At 34.7% G+C, this 13,651-nt stretch overlaps 1 protein-coding gene across 2 annotated transcripts; it reads left to right on the top strand.

Annotated features, from left to right (window-relative positions):
• The first annotated feature begins 1,129 nt into the window (after nt 1-1,129).
• On the top strand, nt 1,130-4,533 carry LOC118045676 (protein SOSEKI 5). Of its 2 annotated transcripts, none has more exons than XM_035054365.2 (5): nt 1,130-1,352; nt 1,479-1,713; nt 1,838-1,907; nt 2,004-2,837; nt 3,876-4,533. In XM_035054365.2, the coding sequence occupies exons 2-5, from the start codon at nt 1,491-1,493 to the stop codon at nt 4,075-4,077; spliced, it is 1,329 nt and encodes a 442-aa protein (XP_034910256.1). In that variant the 5' UTR covers nt 1,130-1,352; nt 1,479-1,490; the 3' UTR covers nt 4,078-4,533. The 2 variants fall into 2 exon arrangements, with proteins under 2 accessions (XP_034910256.1, XP_034910257.1); XM_035054366.2 differs by having other exon boundaries at nt 1,483-1,713.
• Nucleotides 4,534-13,651: the final 9,118 nt, after the last annotated feature.

Genomic DNA, 13,651 nt, shown 5'->3' on the forward strand with positions numbered 1-13,651 from the left:
ATAAAGAGGAGATCCTACGGGATCCATAACCGTCCAAGTGGTCCGATCAGTTCTGGTAGTTCCGATTTCACACACATTGTCCCATTTTCCATTCATGTCATCGGAGCCTCTGACGGATCGATTGTTAAGGTAGTCAGCATGATAAGTTCCACGTGGAGATGGGACCCATTTCATTCTCATAATATTTATGGATTTGCAGAAACCGTGATCATCGCTGTGATGTGTGGTCAATGTTAGGTGTGGACCGTAACCAAATAATAGAATAGGTGTGCATGGATTGTCAACTCAATCTCTATTTAAAATTGATTTCATTTTGGAAACTGGTCTGAAGCTGGTTGAGAAAGCTACTTTCCTAGTACACAGTGTCTTTCCCTGAGGTAATTCCCAAGTGTTGACCTTATTTACCTAATACCATCCTATCACACTCTTAAATTCAACTCCCAATGCAATTTGAAAAGGACCTTGGCACTTGGCACTGAAGTTTCGTGGTTATGAGAATTTTCTTGTTCACTTGATGATAGGTCTCAACTTATATTATTTTTTATATTAATTGAAGTTAAGTTTATTGGATGTATTAGATGCTGTTTATTTTTATATTTTAAAAAAATTTAAATTTTTATATTTTTTACTCTATTTTAAATTAATATTTTTTTATAATTTTTAAATCATTTTAGATAGTTGTATTAAAAGTAATTTTTTAAAAATAAAAAAATTTTATAATATATTTCCGAGCGAGAAACACATTCAAAATAACTACAACTATATTTTTATACACTCTCAAATCTAGTCTTATAACATTCTCAAACACCCTCAAATCTAAGTCATATATATTTCACTAGATTAGGAATTAATGGAAAAATCTAATAGATTTAAACGCAGGGGCTAACGATGCTCACATAACGAAGCATGGGAAATTTATCGACCGAATTAAATATTTTATAACCTTAATAAATGCAATGCTGGGTTTTTTCTTACCCCAGAAATTTGTGGTAAAAAACGCCTACAGTTACATTTACAGAAAGGGAAAAGGCAGAGTTACCATAGGAAGAGAACGACACCGTTTAAAACAGGAAGTAACTATATGCTAGGTCCCTACTAACATTCTATAGTTACTGACAGACTGCAGGTACTGAAATCCAAACGAGCCTCTTTTGTTGGGTAGCTGTTGTCTGCCGCATCCCCAATTTGAATGTCTCTTCCCCCTTTCACACTTGCATTATTTGCACAGCAATTTATACAAGCCTTCCCTCCGTCTCCCTCGCCCTCTTTCTCAATGCACCACCTGACTCTCCCATAAAAATTCCAAAACACCTAACATTCCTCCCCTTTCGCTTTCTCACCTGATCATCCAGGTAGTGAAATCGCTTCCCCCCGGCTAGCTTTGTTTCCTTATTGATCTCCCACCACTGACTCTTCGTTATTACCACTAACACTTTTCTCTCATCCGCATTGGATTTGTTGTTTGTTTTTTTGTTTAGATAGTGAAAGTAATGGCCGCTGTGAGTTCAAGAGGTGGAAGAAACTCTGAAGGAGTCCAGATTCCGAGGAACAGAGAAACCAGTCCTGAGAGATGCAGAGTAGCATGGAGCGAATCCAATAAGTTGTCCAGAAAAGTCCCTGTGGTTTACTATCTGTCCAGAAATGGTCAGCTTGAGCATCCCCATTTCATGGAGGTCCCTCTCTCTTCTAATGACGGCGGCCTCTACCTTAGAGGTAAAAAGAAACCGCTCAAATTTTCAAATTTGAAGAAAAAGCCTTTGTTAGTAGCGGTAGGAGTACTTCTTTCTGCTGCCTTCATTACCTTCTTGCATTAATTCTTCAAGTATATATTTATCAGATGTAATCAACCGGTTAGACCTCCTTCGAGGCAAAGGCATGGCTGGCCTCTACTCCTGGTCCTCTAAACGGTAAGTTGAAAAGGAGGCATTTATCCCTAACCGTCCGGTGTGATTTAATTGCTTTCCTTATATGCTCCAATCAGTCTCAAATCTTTTTTACTCCAGGAGCTACAAAAACGGCTTCGTTTGGCACGACTTAGCCGATACCGATTTCATTCACCCAGCTCACGGTCACGAGTACGTTCTCAAAGGATCAGAGCTTCTCGACCATTCTAACAAGCAGCTACTCCTCGAAACGAAACCTCAAGAAACTCTCCAATCATCATCCAACAGTCAAGACTCGGATTTTCCAGTTACCTCTAGGCGTAGGAACCAGTCCTGGGGCTCAATCGATCTTAACGAGTACAAAGTTTACAAGGCTGAGTCGCCCTCCGAGTCGAATCGGAAACTCGCTGCTGACGCGTCGACTCAGACTGATGATAGCAGGAGGAGGAGGAGGCAGGCCAAACCTGCAGTCGAAGGATTGCGGGAAGAGAAGAAAAATAGTCAGGAACTGGAGGTGAACGGAGAAGAGATTATTGAGATTTCACCCCCGCCGTCAGATTCCAGCCCAGAAACTTTGGAGTCTTTGATGAAGGCTGATGGACGGGTGATTTTGGGCGCTAACGGTGAAGGGAGTGGCTTGAATTTGAGTGAAACGGTGGGGAACTGTGGGAGGATGAAAGCGTCTACGGTTCTGATGCAGTTGATATCGTGCGGTTCGATCTCGTTCAGGGACTGTGGGGCTACGGCAGTGAAGGAGCAAGGTTTGTCGTTGATTACTGGACAATATAAGGGGAGATTGCCACGTGGAGGGAACCGCGAGGGAACACCGAGGGAAATTTCGAACAGGGTAAAACTGGAAGATAAGGAGTATTTTAGTGGGAGCTTGATCGAGACAAAGAAGGTGGAGGTGCACGCTTTGAATCTGAAGAGGTCCAATTCCTACAATGCCGATAGGTAACTTATTCTTACTAATTTCTACAAATCGATCCTCTAATTACATGCCTCGTGGCAGTTGGGAAATAAGAGTGCAGTGGGTGGTCCGTTTCAGAGATTTAGGGAATCTGACCTTATTTTTATGATGAGAGCATGGCATGAATTAGTGTCATGAATTTGGAGGTTCATTTGATTTTATCAGGAACATAAACATTTATATTTGTTGAGAAACTTCAATTTAATCCCTGATTAAAACAAAATATCTTATTAAATGGGTCTCAGGTGTTTCGAACATTTTACTAACTGTGTCTTTCTATCAATTTTTGCTACTATTTTACATCTAATATACCTTTCTTTGCACTATCATTGCTACGTAGTACTGTACTTGTATGGAGTAAAGGTTGATTTGAAGTTTCACTTGCAAAAGGGCTTCTGCATGTTTCAACTTTTTCAGGAGTATGTAAAAGTTTGGTTTCTTGCGTTGCCTCTCCCTCTCCCTCTCCCTCTCCCTCGCTCTCTACGGGGATTCTTTGTCAGGTCCCTGATTCTCTGTTAGCCTTTTGGATTGATTTGAATGCAAGATTCGTACGGGTTTTTGGTTTTTTTCTAAGGAGCCAGCTACCTTGGCCATCTAGTTTCACTTTCCTGCCCAGAATAGTGAACTGGAGTTGGTTTTATCAGTCACCATTCTTTCCGGTTAATTGATGGTTTTACAGGTGCTTACACCTCCCTAATTGATAGTGGTCCTCTAAAACTTTATCATCATCGTGTAGGGTTCTTGAATTTAATTCTTGCAGTAGAGAATTCAACTCAAGAAATCCAGGGGAAGCTGTTAACTGTACTAATCTGCAAGTACGTTCGCCCTGCACCTATGGGGACCAGTGTGATAAACTACTAATTCTCCAAGTCTCGAACTTTGAAATCTTCATGCTCATTTGAAGTGTCAGGACTACCGTATTCCATACAATAGGAGTTCACTCTTTTTTCAGCATTTTTTTTTTTCTTTTCCTTTTGTTTTTCTGTAAGGACTAATCTAATTGCTTAATGGGCTAATCTCAGGAGCTCGCAGCTGCACTTGGCGGAAAAGGAGATTGAGGGGGTGCGCACCAAATGCATACCAAGGAAGTCAAAAGCAATGGCAACCAGAAAAGAAAGCAACGTTAATGTTGTTGTTGATCACAATAATAATAATAATAATAACGGCAGTCAAGCAGGGAGCAGAAGACTCGAGGTCCAACAAGTCGAAGATGTGGCTCGATGATGAGATTGTGAAACCTGATGTTGTAGCACGTAGTTTTTTGTAAATTTATGGAACTGATAAGAGAAAACTAAGAACATAGGTAAAAGAAAACAAGGAAATTAATGGCGTTCAAGAAAGTGATGCATAGCTGCAACGGCACGGCGAGCACGCACATTGAGGGTAAAAGTAAGAGTTGGGACTTTGATGTGAGAGAGAGGGGGAGGAGTCCCTGTAAAAGTAAGCTAATTTCATGGAAGTTCGTGTATTAATATTTCATCTGAGTTTAGAGCTGCGAGCTGGAGAATAGGGTCAATATTCCGTACATAGGTATTTGTGGAAGTTGAATACATAATCTTTTTATTTAGCCCGTACTAAATTAAAGATTGTACTCGTGATTTTTTACTTTGAAACACGGGACACAAAATCTTGTCCTAGGTGTTATCGTTAACCATGGCTTGATCTTGATTGTTTCTGAAAGCACTTGCGTGAGCTAGCGAGCAATCTTGTTTTTTCAATGCTGCCTTTTAGCAAGTGGAGTGTAGCTTGTCCTCATGTCATGGAGTCTCCACTGCATCAGATTTGCAAAATCATATGGCCCATTGATAGAAAGTTGTGTTGAAGTCACCGTGGGACTGTTAGCAACAGGACACCATGAGTCTTCATCTTTATACCATGTTGTAGATATATTGTTTTTCAAAATGTTTAAAAATATCCGAAAAAATATAAAAAAATCAATTATTTTAACAAACATTATCACGTTGCCAAACAGGTTATAAGAGGCGATGCATCACTCACCGTGCTGGTGTATTTTTCTTTGAACTAGGGTACAAGACCCTTGTAATTGAATCCAGCTTCTCAGCAAATTACATGATGTGTTCTTGAAAGGCATGCTCACTGCTGGGTACTTCTTCTCTTCCTTCAACTGTTCTGTTGTTTGCCCGTGCATGAACTCGAAGAATACTCTGGAGATGGAAAAACCCAGTACTGCAATTAATGCTTGTTGCACAATTCTAGGTGCTTCAATGGTAACGACACGTTATGAAACATGAAGAAAATGGTAAGAAAACATTCTTTGCCAATACAAAATCTTGCAGAATTGATCTGCGAATAAGAAAAGCACTGGTGGTGGGCATGTTGCCATGGTTGTACGCTACACGAATCTATCCTACCTATACATTTGCACTGATGCAAAATATTTGATTCTGTGAAAATGGGAAACTTTTGGGAAAGAGAATTATTGAATGGAAACATTGAAATATCATCAACTCCCTGCCTACCACAAGAAGAAGTGACTGGCTCTCATAGAACTACAATAATTAAACAATCATTATGATCACCATGGCTAATCAACGCTCTTACTGGTCTAACTCTCTTCCGTTCAGACTGCGAACTGCCAATCTGTTCCTCTATCATACTGTCAGTTGTCCAGCAGCACATCTTTGATTAACCTGTATCAAAAGCCATGGCGTAGATACTGCACAGAACCATCTTCTGTAGAAAGAACTTGCCTGGAACCTCGGGACATTAGAGTCTGTCATCGAGGGAGAACACAAATGTTTCGGACCATTTTTGCTATATATATTCCAGGACCAAAGAATCAACCATGACAGGATTCGGTACAAGCCCCCCAGGACCACTCAGGACCCATTTTATTTTGGGTGGAGTGCTGGAAGAACCCCAGCATTGACGTTTCATCCTTCTTGCAAGAAACTAGTTCCTTCTGAAAACCAGAGATCCTTGAAGGCTGCAAATGATGTGTGAACAACCATTACTTACTTATATCATGAGTTGAGGTTCTAGATAATAAGCTATGCTTGTCTACACAAAATGGATGGCTGATTCCAATGTCTTGAGCATGATACGATGGCTGTCAGCAGTAAGTTTATTATCCTCAGGACCAGGATTGTGCTAGACAAGCACAACGTGAAAATCTCTTAAAGAATCTCCAACTATCAGTGAGGCAACCAATTTAATACCACCTGCAAAATTAGTCATTCTTACTCACAATAAAATGGTCTCCTGCTTTTACTGCTTCCAAAGTAGCTGTATGCTCTTTCCCTTCTGTAACTGTAAGTCTGTAAGGTAGTTCTCAACAGATTTTATAAGGGAACAGAACAGTTTTCCAGTTTCTGGCTTAATGTAGCGCTGCACAACGAAATAGCATCTTCATGATTGTAACATCCACATGCAACTCGGGTGAAGAACTTCCAGATGCAAAACTCTATCCATTGAAGAATTCACCGGTACACAGGATCTTAGCTAACAAAACTGGCGTATTCAGACAACGTTCAATCTTTAGATGAGAGTGGTGTAATAATAAGACTGAGAAGAACAAATTGAGTCATGGAGCAAAGCAAATACGGGCTCTTGAAAATTATTGAACACCTCGGTTGATATTCTTACTACATGCATCTATAATCAATAATAAGGTCTAGAGGCGAAGGACGAGCAATCAAATAAACCAAGATGAGAGATTTAGGAAAACTGGGAATGTAGAGAGAAGAAATCACTCTGTTGTATTCAACATCATACCCGTTGTTGTTGCATCGTGAATCAGCTTCTTACTCAGTATTAATTCAAATAACAAAATTAAAAAGCTTGCAATATGGGAACTCATAGAAGCGGTGAGAATTAACTGCTCATCATCATAATAATTTGATATTCATCTTGCCAAAAAGCATACAGGCAATTTCAGGAACTTCTTCCAAGTTTCTTGCAATACTCATTTTTAACTTTATTGAGAAGACATTGAAGTTATTCTGTAGCTTGATTACTACAAAACATCAACAAAGTTTCTTGGTTCAAAAGTTTAAACCAAGAAAGTAAAGTGAAAAAATATATAACTATTTAATTATTATGCAACCCTTTAAGTCAGTGTAATACCATTTCGATAACCTATTATTTGACTTTTTATTTTTTATTTTATTGTTAATTGAATGTTTGCTTGTACTATTTTATTACGTATATTACAATACAAAGTCATTTTTATTATGTTTCGGACAATAGTTTTAGAGCCAATTTAGCTTAGCGTTTGCAATAGCATTTTTATTTAGCTGTGATTTCATCTCGTTTGGTTACAAAATATAACATAATTTTCATGCATGGGGCCCACCATTAAATACATTCAAAACTTATTTTTGCATAAGCTATTGCTACATACCTTTTGCAATGCTACGTTTCTAATATGTTGACTTGAGGGGAGAAGGAGAAGAGCAAATACAAAGCACAGGAAAGAGCAGCTCCCTTAGCTCAGCATTGGCCTTCGTCGTTGCCATTGCCAGCCACTCCCCTTCTCGTTCCTCTTCCCTTTCCCCTTCATCTTCTGCATTCTCTACTATTCAAAGAAGAAGAACAGAAATAGAGCACAACATAACACAGTGGAGAGCAGCTCCCTCACCTCACAATCGACCTCCGTTGTTCTCACCGCCAGCCACTGCTCTTCCTCTTTCCCTTCCTATTCCCCTTCCCCTTCTCCTTCTGCTTTGTCTTATGCATTCTCCACTTTTCACATTGCATGTGAACAGTGGAAAGTGACTAGTCTCCGGCGTTTTCATCGTCCCTCAATCCATCACCATCGCTCTGCTCTTCCTCTTCCCCTTCTCCTTCTCCTTCGTCTTCTGCATTCTCCATTATTCACGTTGCATGTAACAATGGAGGGTGATTGGTCTCCGGTGTTTTCATCGTTCCTCAATCCATCATCATCGCGCTACTCTTCCCCTCCCCCTTCTTCTTCTCCTTCTCCTTCGTTTGGGTTGCTCTTCATTGTTCATGGACGGACCGAGTCCGGCCCAAACCTAAATGTCCAATGTCTAAGTCCAACCCAGTAAAATAAAAAAAATTTCAAAAATTGTGTTTTATTTGAAAAACTAGTGTTTAATATTATTCAATGACACTACATAATTATATTAGAAGGAGATCGCATGATGACATAGCATTTACAGAATTTGATCGCAATCCCAATTTTGTTCTTGATGATATTTTACCTGATGTGATGATATTTTACCTAATGTTGTTGCACACTCGGGAAGCCATGAAAACTGTAGTCTTTATCGAATGAATTTCGTACATAGAGGAATTACAAATAGTTTAATAACAAAAAAATTATGCAAAGTATTGTTTATTTCAAGATGTAATAGCAGTAGTTAAATGTATAATATTTCAATTAAAAACCATCAATATTAATATATGTTTTTTTTAATTATTTTATAACCTCAATTTGAAAAGTATTCTTAACTAAATACATTAAACTACTTTTTATTCAACCTCAATTTTTAACTACAGTTTTAACCAAACATATATTTTTCCAAACCAACCTCAACTAAACATACTTTTTATAAAATAATTTTTTCAAACCAAAACCACAAAAGTTACCACAATACCAAATACATTAAACAAAGGTGTGTAGTGGTTGGTTGTGGTTGAAATTTTTTTTTGGAAATATATAAACATAATATTTTTTTATTTTAAAAAAATTATTTTTAACATCAAAATAATCTAAAAATATTTTAAAAATTCATTTTAAGCAAAAAACAAATCTCAATTTTTTAGGAAACGTGGTTTTGACCGCGTCCCCAAACACTATTGTAACAAGCTATGTCTATAATTTTTTTTTCTTCGATAACATTAATTCTTTATTGTTTATTTGATTTTTATTCGGGGATTAAGTGTGTTTTATTATTGTGGTGCAAATTATTTTTTATGTGAAAATATATTAATATGATTTTTTTTCAATATATTTTTTAAACATCGCCACATTAAAATTATCAAAAGCACTAAAAAATCTCAATTTAATATTTTTTCAAGATAAACATATTTTTAAAACACACTCAAGTTACAGTTTCAAATACAAAACAAATTGTATCTAAATCTATTTATTAGCTATAGACTAAAAGAAAAGGGTGTTTCAATGCACCCATCCTCACAAAGCTCTATTCATTTGAATAGTGCTGGCTTTTCTTCTTCTTTTTTTCCCTTTTTTTTCCCTTTGATTTTCTTTCAATTAATGTTTTTTTTTAATGTCATCATTTAATATTAGATTTGTTTTTTAGTTGAGTTATCATACATTTATGACACGAATTGTGGGTTTGGCGGATTAACCCGACTCACTCAAGTTTTTTTTAATTTACTTTTTATCCAATTTCTTTTTTTACTATTAGGTTAATTGGGAATTAGACTTCATGATTTATTTTATTTATTTTCTATTATGTTATTTTAACCTCATTACTTGAGAATAGTACTTAACGGGTTCACCTGAGTTGACTCAAGTCATTTTTTGTTTTATTTTTTTAATCACTTTATTTTTTTTTAATTTCATCATTCAATATTGGGTGTGTTAATAATTGAGATTCATGATCCTTTTTTTTTATTATTTGTTTTCTATGAGGATATCTTGATATCACGATCAAGGTCGCGGGTTTCAGCATTTTAACCCTTATCAAATCAAGTTATTTTTTTTTCTTTATAAGATGTTATCTCAGTCTCATGACACGGTCATGGGTCTTTCAACATTAGATTTATTTTTTATTAGGTTGTCTCGTTCTTATAACCTAGGTCGTGAGTTTGGCGGGTTATCCCAATACACTTAGTATTTTAATTTTTTTTATTTGATTTTTTTTTTTAATTTCATCATTTAATATTATGTTTGATTAGGAATTAGACTTCCTGATTTTTTTTTGTTTGCTTCTTATTAGGTTATTCCGACCTCATGACCCAGTAATAGTGCTTAAGAGATTAACTCGACTTGACTTGACTCACTTTTTATTTCATTTTTTTAATTAGAATTTTTATAAATTTCATTGTTTAACATTGGATATCTGATAAAAAACAATTGAAAACTGAGCTTCATAATTTGTTTTGATTTGCTATTTATAGGGTTATCTCAGTCTCATGATCAAAGTTGTGAATTTTGCATGTTAATCCGGGTTAAATCAAGTCATTTTTTAATTTATTTTCTATAAGGTTATCTCGGTTTAATTACCCGGCTGATGGGTTTGACAGATTAACTCGAGTTATTTTTTATGTTCTTTTTTTAATTCATTTTTTTAATCTCATCCTTCAATAATGAGCTAAATGAGGATTGTAATTTATTTCGATTTACTTTCCATGTGGTTATTTCAATCTTATGACTCGGGTCACGTGTTTAATAGTTAACTTGTCATTTTTACAAGTAATTTTGTAATTGATTTTTTTTTTTTAATTTTGTCCTTCAACATTTGGTTGAATTTGAAATTAGATTTCATTATTTATTTTGATTTGCTTTTTATGGGATTATTATCATCTCACAACACAAATCGTAGATTTGACATGTTAACTCGAGTTGATATAAATCAACCCAATATATTGTTATTTTAATATTTTAAAACAATATCATCTTAAATTTATTTTTTTGATAAAATTATATTTCACTTCTAAACCAAACCAGCTCATCAATGATGTAGTGAGAAGTAAATAGATCATTTATATTTTGATGTCATCGTTGACGTGTTTCTTTTTTCTCAATGATGCTCAATGTGAACAGCACTCTCTCGTAGCTTCCATTCTGAACATTGTTCTACAGCGACTTGTATTTCTCTTATATTTATTTTTCACTGAGAATCAATTTTCTCCCATCTAGATAAGATCAAGACGATATCTCCTCCTGCACATGTCATAGTTTAAGGTTGAATTGAAAAATAAAAACAGACTTTAGAAATGTAATTAGAAGTTGACATTCCTGGTTATCATGGATGTGTTCACATGATACAAGAAATCAGGACGTCGTACACGCTATTGACTTGTTCGATAATTTTATCAATTAGGTCTCAAAAGTCTTATACATTTCTCAATTGGGACATTAGTCTCTCCATGTTCGATAATTTTCATGTCGATTTTTATTTGAAACATTGCTATTTAATTGCATAACGTGTATACATTGTATGGGAAATATTAACAAATATTGGCAGAAGGATCCAATTCAGAATAGTGTGATATATTAGAGACCTAATCGATATTGTTTCTCTTATTTGTGGACTTAATTGAGAATAGTTACATATTTTAGGGATTCAATTTATCTTTTACTCAATCAAGATCTGAAGGAGTATGAAGAACATGGTAGGAAATTCTCATTAAATTACAAAAAAAAAAAAAAAATCCATGTGGAACGCACTGTGGGCTCTAGACACAAAACAGGCAATAGTGTTTTTCTCTTCTTTTTTTTTCTGAGGATTGTTTACGCTTTGGTCCCTTAATTTATTTTTCATTGTACTTGGTCCTATGACATAGCTTTGATTTGCATGTGGTCTTAGTAATTTATTTTCTATGCATGCGTATAGAGATATTGAGATGTCGTGAAAATGTTTTATCGCTTGGTTAATTTTTTATTATACGAAATAAAAATCAATTTATGAGGCTTTTTTTTTTTTGTCAATTCAGGGACTGATTTGCACTAGGCAGGGGGAATTCATGTTTTTTTTTATTTTTATTTTGATCCCTTAACTTTTATTTTTTCAATTTAATTTTTTTCATTAGCTTTATTTGGGATTTAACTTGGTATTTTGTTTTGATTACTTTAATACGAGGATATTGCAATATTAAGTAAAAACATTTATGCACGTTTTTGCAAAATAAAACAAAGTTCGACTCATTTATTAAGTGTTGAAGAACCAAAATCGAAACTGATACAAGTATAGAGACTGAAGTAAACGGGAAGGGAAGATTGGTTGGCGCATACAACCCAGGCGCCCAGCAGGTTAATGGCAATCGTGTTCTTTAAACGGCACACCTTGTTCTTCACAGCCTTCCAGCATGTGTTAGTGGAGGAGACGCCTTTGGGCTTTTGACATGCTTTCTTTCTCTCTTCCCTCTTTTTTTTCTTCTCTTCTTAAGAATCATGCTAGCTTGCAAAAATATAACCTGGGATTTGTTCAGGTATGATTTTTATGGGGTTAGTTTCGGTCTCGTGACCCGAGTCATAAATTTTAATTATTATCTTGAGTTGATTTCGATCTTTCTTATATCCTTTTTGTTAAATTGAGTTTTTTTATTTACAATTTCATTCTTTGGTATAGAATTGGTCATGGATTGGGCTTTGTGATTTTTTTTCAATTTTATTTTTAAAGGATTATTCTGATCTCATATCTCTAATTATAGGCTTAGCAGATTAACTCGGGTTAACTTATGTTTTTTTTTCTCATTACTTTTTTATATAGATGTTTTTTTTTTCTAGTTTCGCACTTCAATATTGGGTTGTCAAAGATTTGAGCTTCATTGTTTCATTCGATTTTTTTTCTACAAGGTTATCTTAATCTTACAACAAAGTTGTGTGTTTGGCTAGCAGACTTAAGTTATTTTTTTCTATTTTTTAAAAAAAAATTTAATTCCATCCTTTTATATTTGATTTTCTAATAATTGAGCTTCTGATTTTTTTTATTTGTGGGGAGTTATCATATTCTTATTTGATTTTTTTTTGTTATTAAATATTGGAAGAATATATTTTATAATATTATCGATCATTTTTTTAAGTTGATTATGGTATTTTTTTCTAGTTCAAGTTATTTATTACTGTTGCCTATTTTATATAATTATATTTCTAGATTAACTGCATTTATTGACCCAAGTGGAGTTAATAACCAAATTCTTAGTGTGTGTGTGTACATGTCGTTCCTCATGCCTCCAAAATTGAAATACAAGTGCCAAAAAATAATAACAAAGATAAAGTTGAAAGAAGATTCTCTTAAACTTCAGAGAAACAGGAGTTAGATCGGTGACCAGTAGGAAAGCAAGATTGTTAACCTAACTTACGTTAATTTAATTTAGTGTAAGTTTCAGGTCATAGTTAAGGTAAGTTAATTCAGATTATTTTTAAAAATATAATTAAAATAATACTATTTTAATTTTTTTATTAAATCAAATTATATTAATTTTAAATTATTTTTTGTACTCAATTCAAATTAGAAATGGATCAATCAAATCTCAAGTTGAATAAAACAATCCGGGTTGAATAACAAAGTTGTTTACTTATACTACAATCTATATTTGTTTCGTACTTAAGAAATATATTTTTTTTATTTTTTGGGTTTAGTAATTGTCAAACTCAAACGAACTTTGAATTGAGTTTTACGATAACAACCTGCCGATACATTAAACTCGAGAGCGGGAAATTACTTCGTTTCTTCAAGGCAGTCGAAGTTTCTCGCGGGGCTGTGCTGCTGGCTAGGTACACATAGTACAGCCTAGTACAAGTTTGTTGACCTAAATTAAATTCAAAATTCAAAATAGATAAGTCAAAGTCAAGATTGTATGTCGTGATCAAACTACTGCTAACATAAATTTTTGTAAGTAGCACTTGAAAAAAAAAAAAAAAAACTAAAAAATAGTTTGAAGAAATAATAGAGGTCATGGTTATGCTTTTGGGAATATATCAAACCAAATTTCTTTTTGAAATATACAAGTTGTGCTGTCGAGAACAATACAATCTATGTAATTTATTAAAGAGAATAGCACAACCTAAAAAGCATTATGAAGATTTTATTATTTAAACAACAATGTTATTTTATTTTTTATATCTATTCAACTCCTAGCACACTTGTCCTTAACCTAACACAGCCCAAGTACTATG

Source organism: Populus alba, chromosome 1 (assembly GCF_005239225.2).
Source record: "Populus alba chromosome 1, ASM523922v2, whole genome shotgun sequence".
In the NCBI taxonomy this organism is placed as follows: domain Eukaryota; kingdom Viridiplantae; phylum Streptophyta; class Magnoliopsida; order Malpighiales; family Salicaceae; genus Populus; species Populus alba.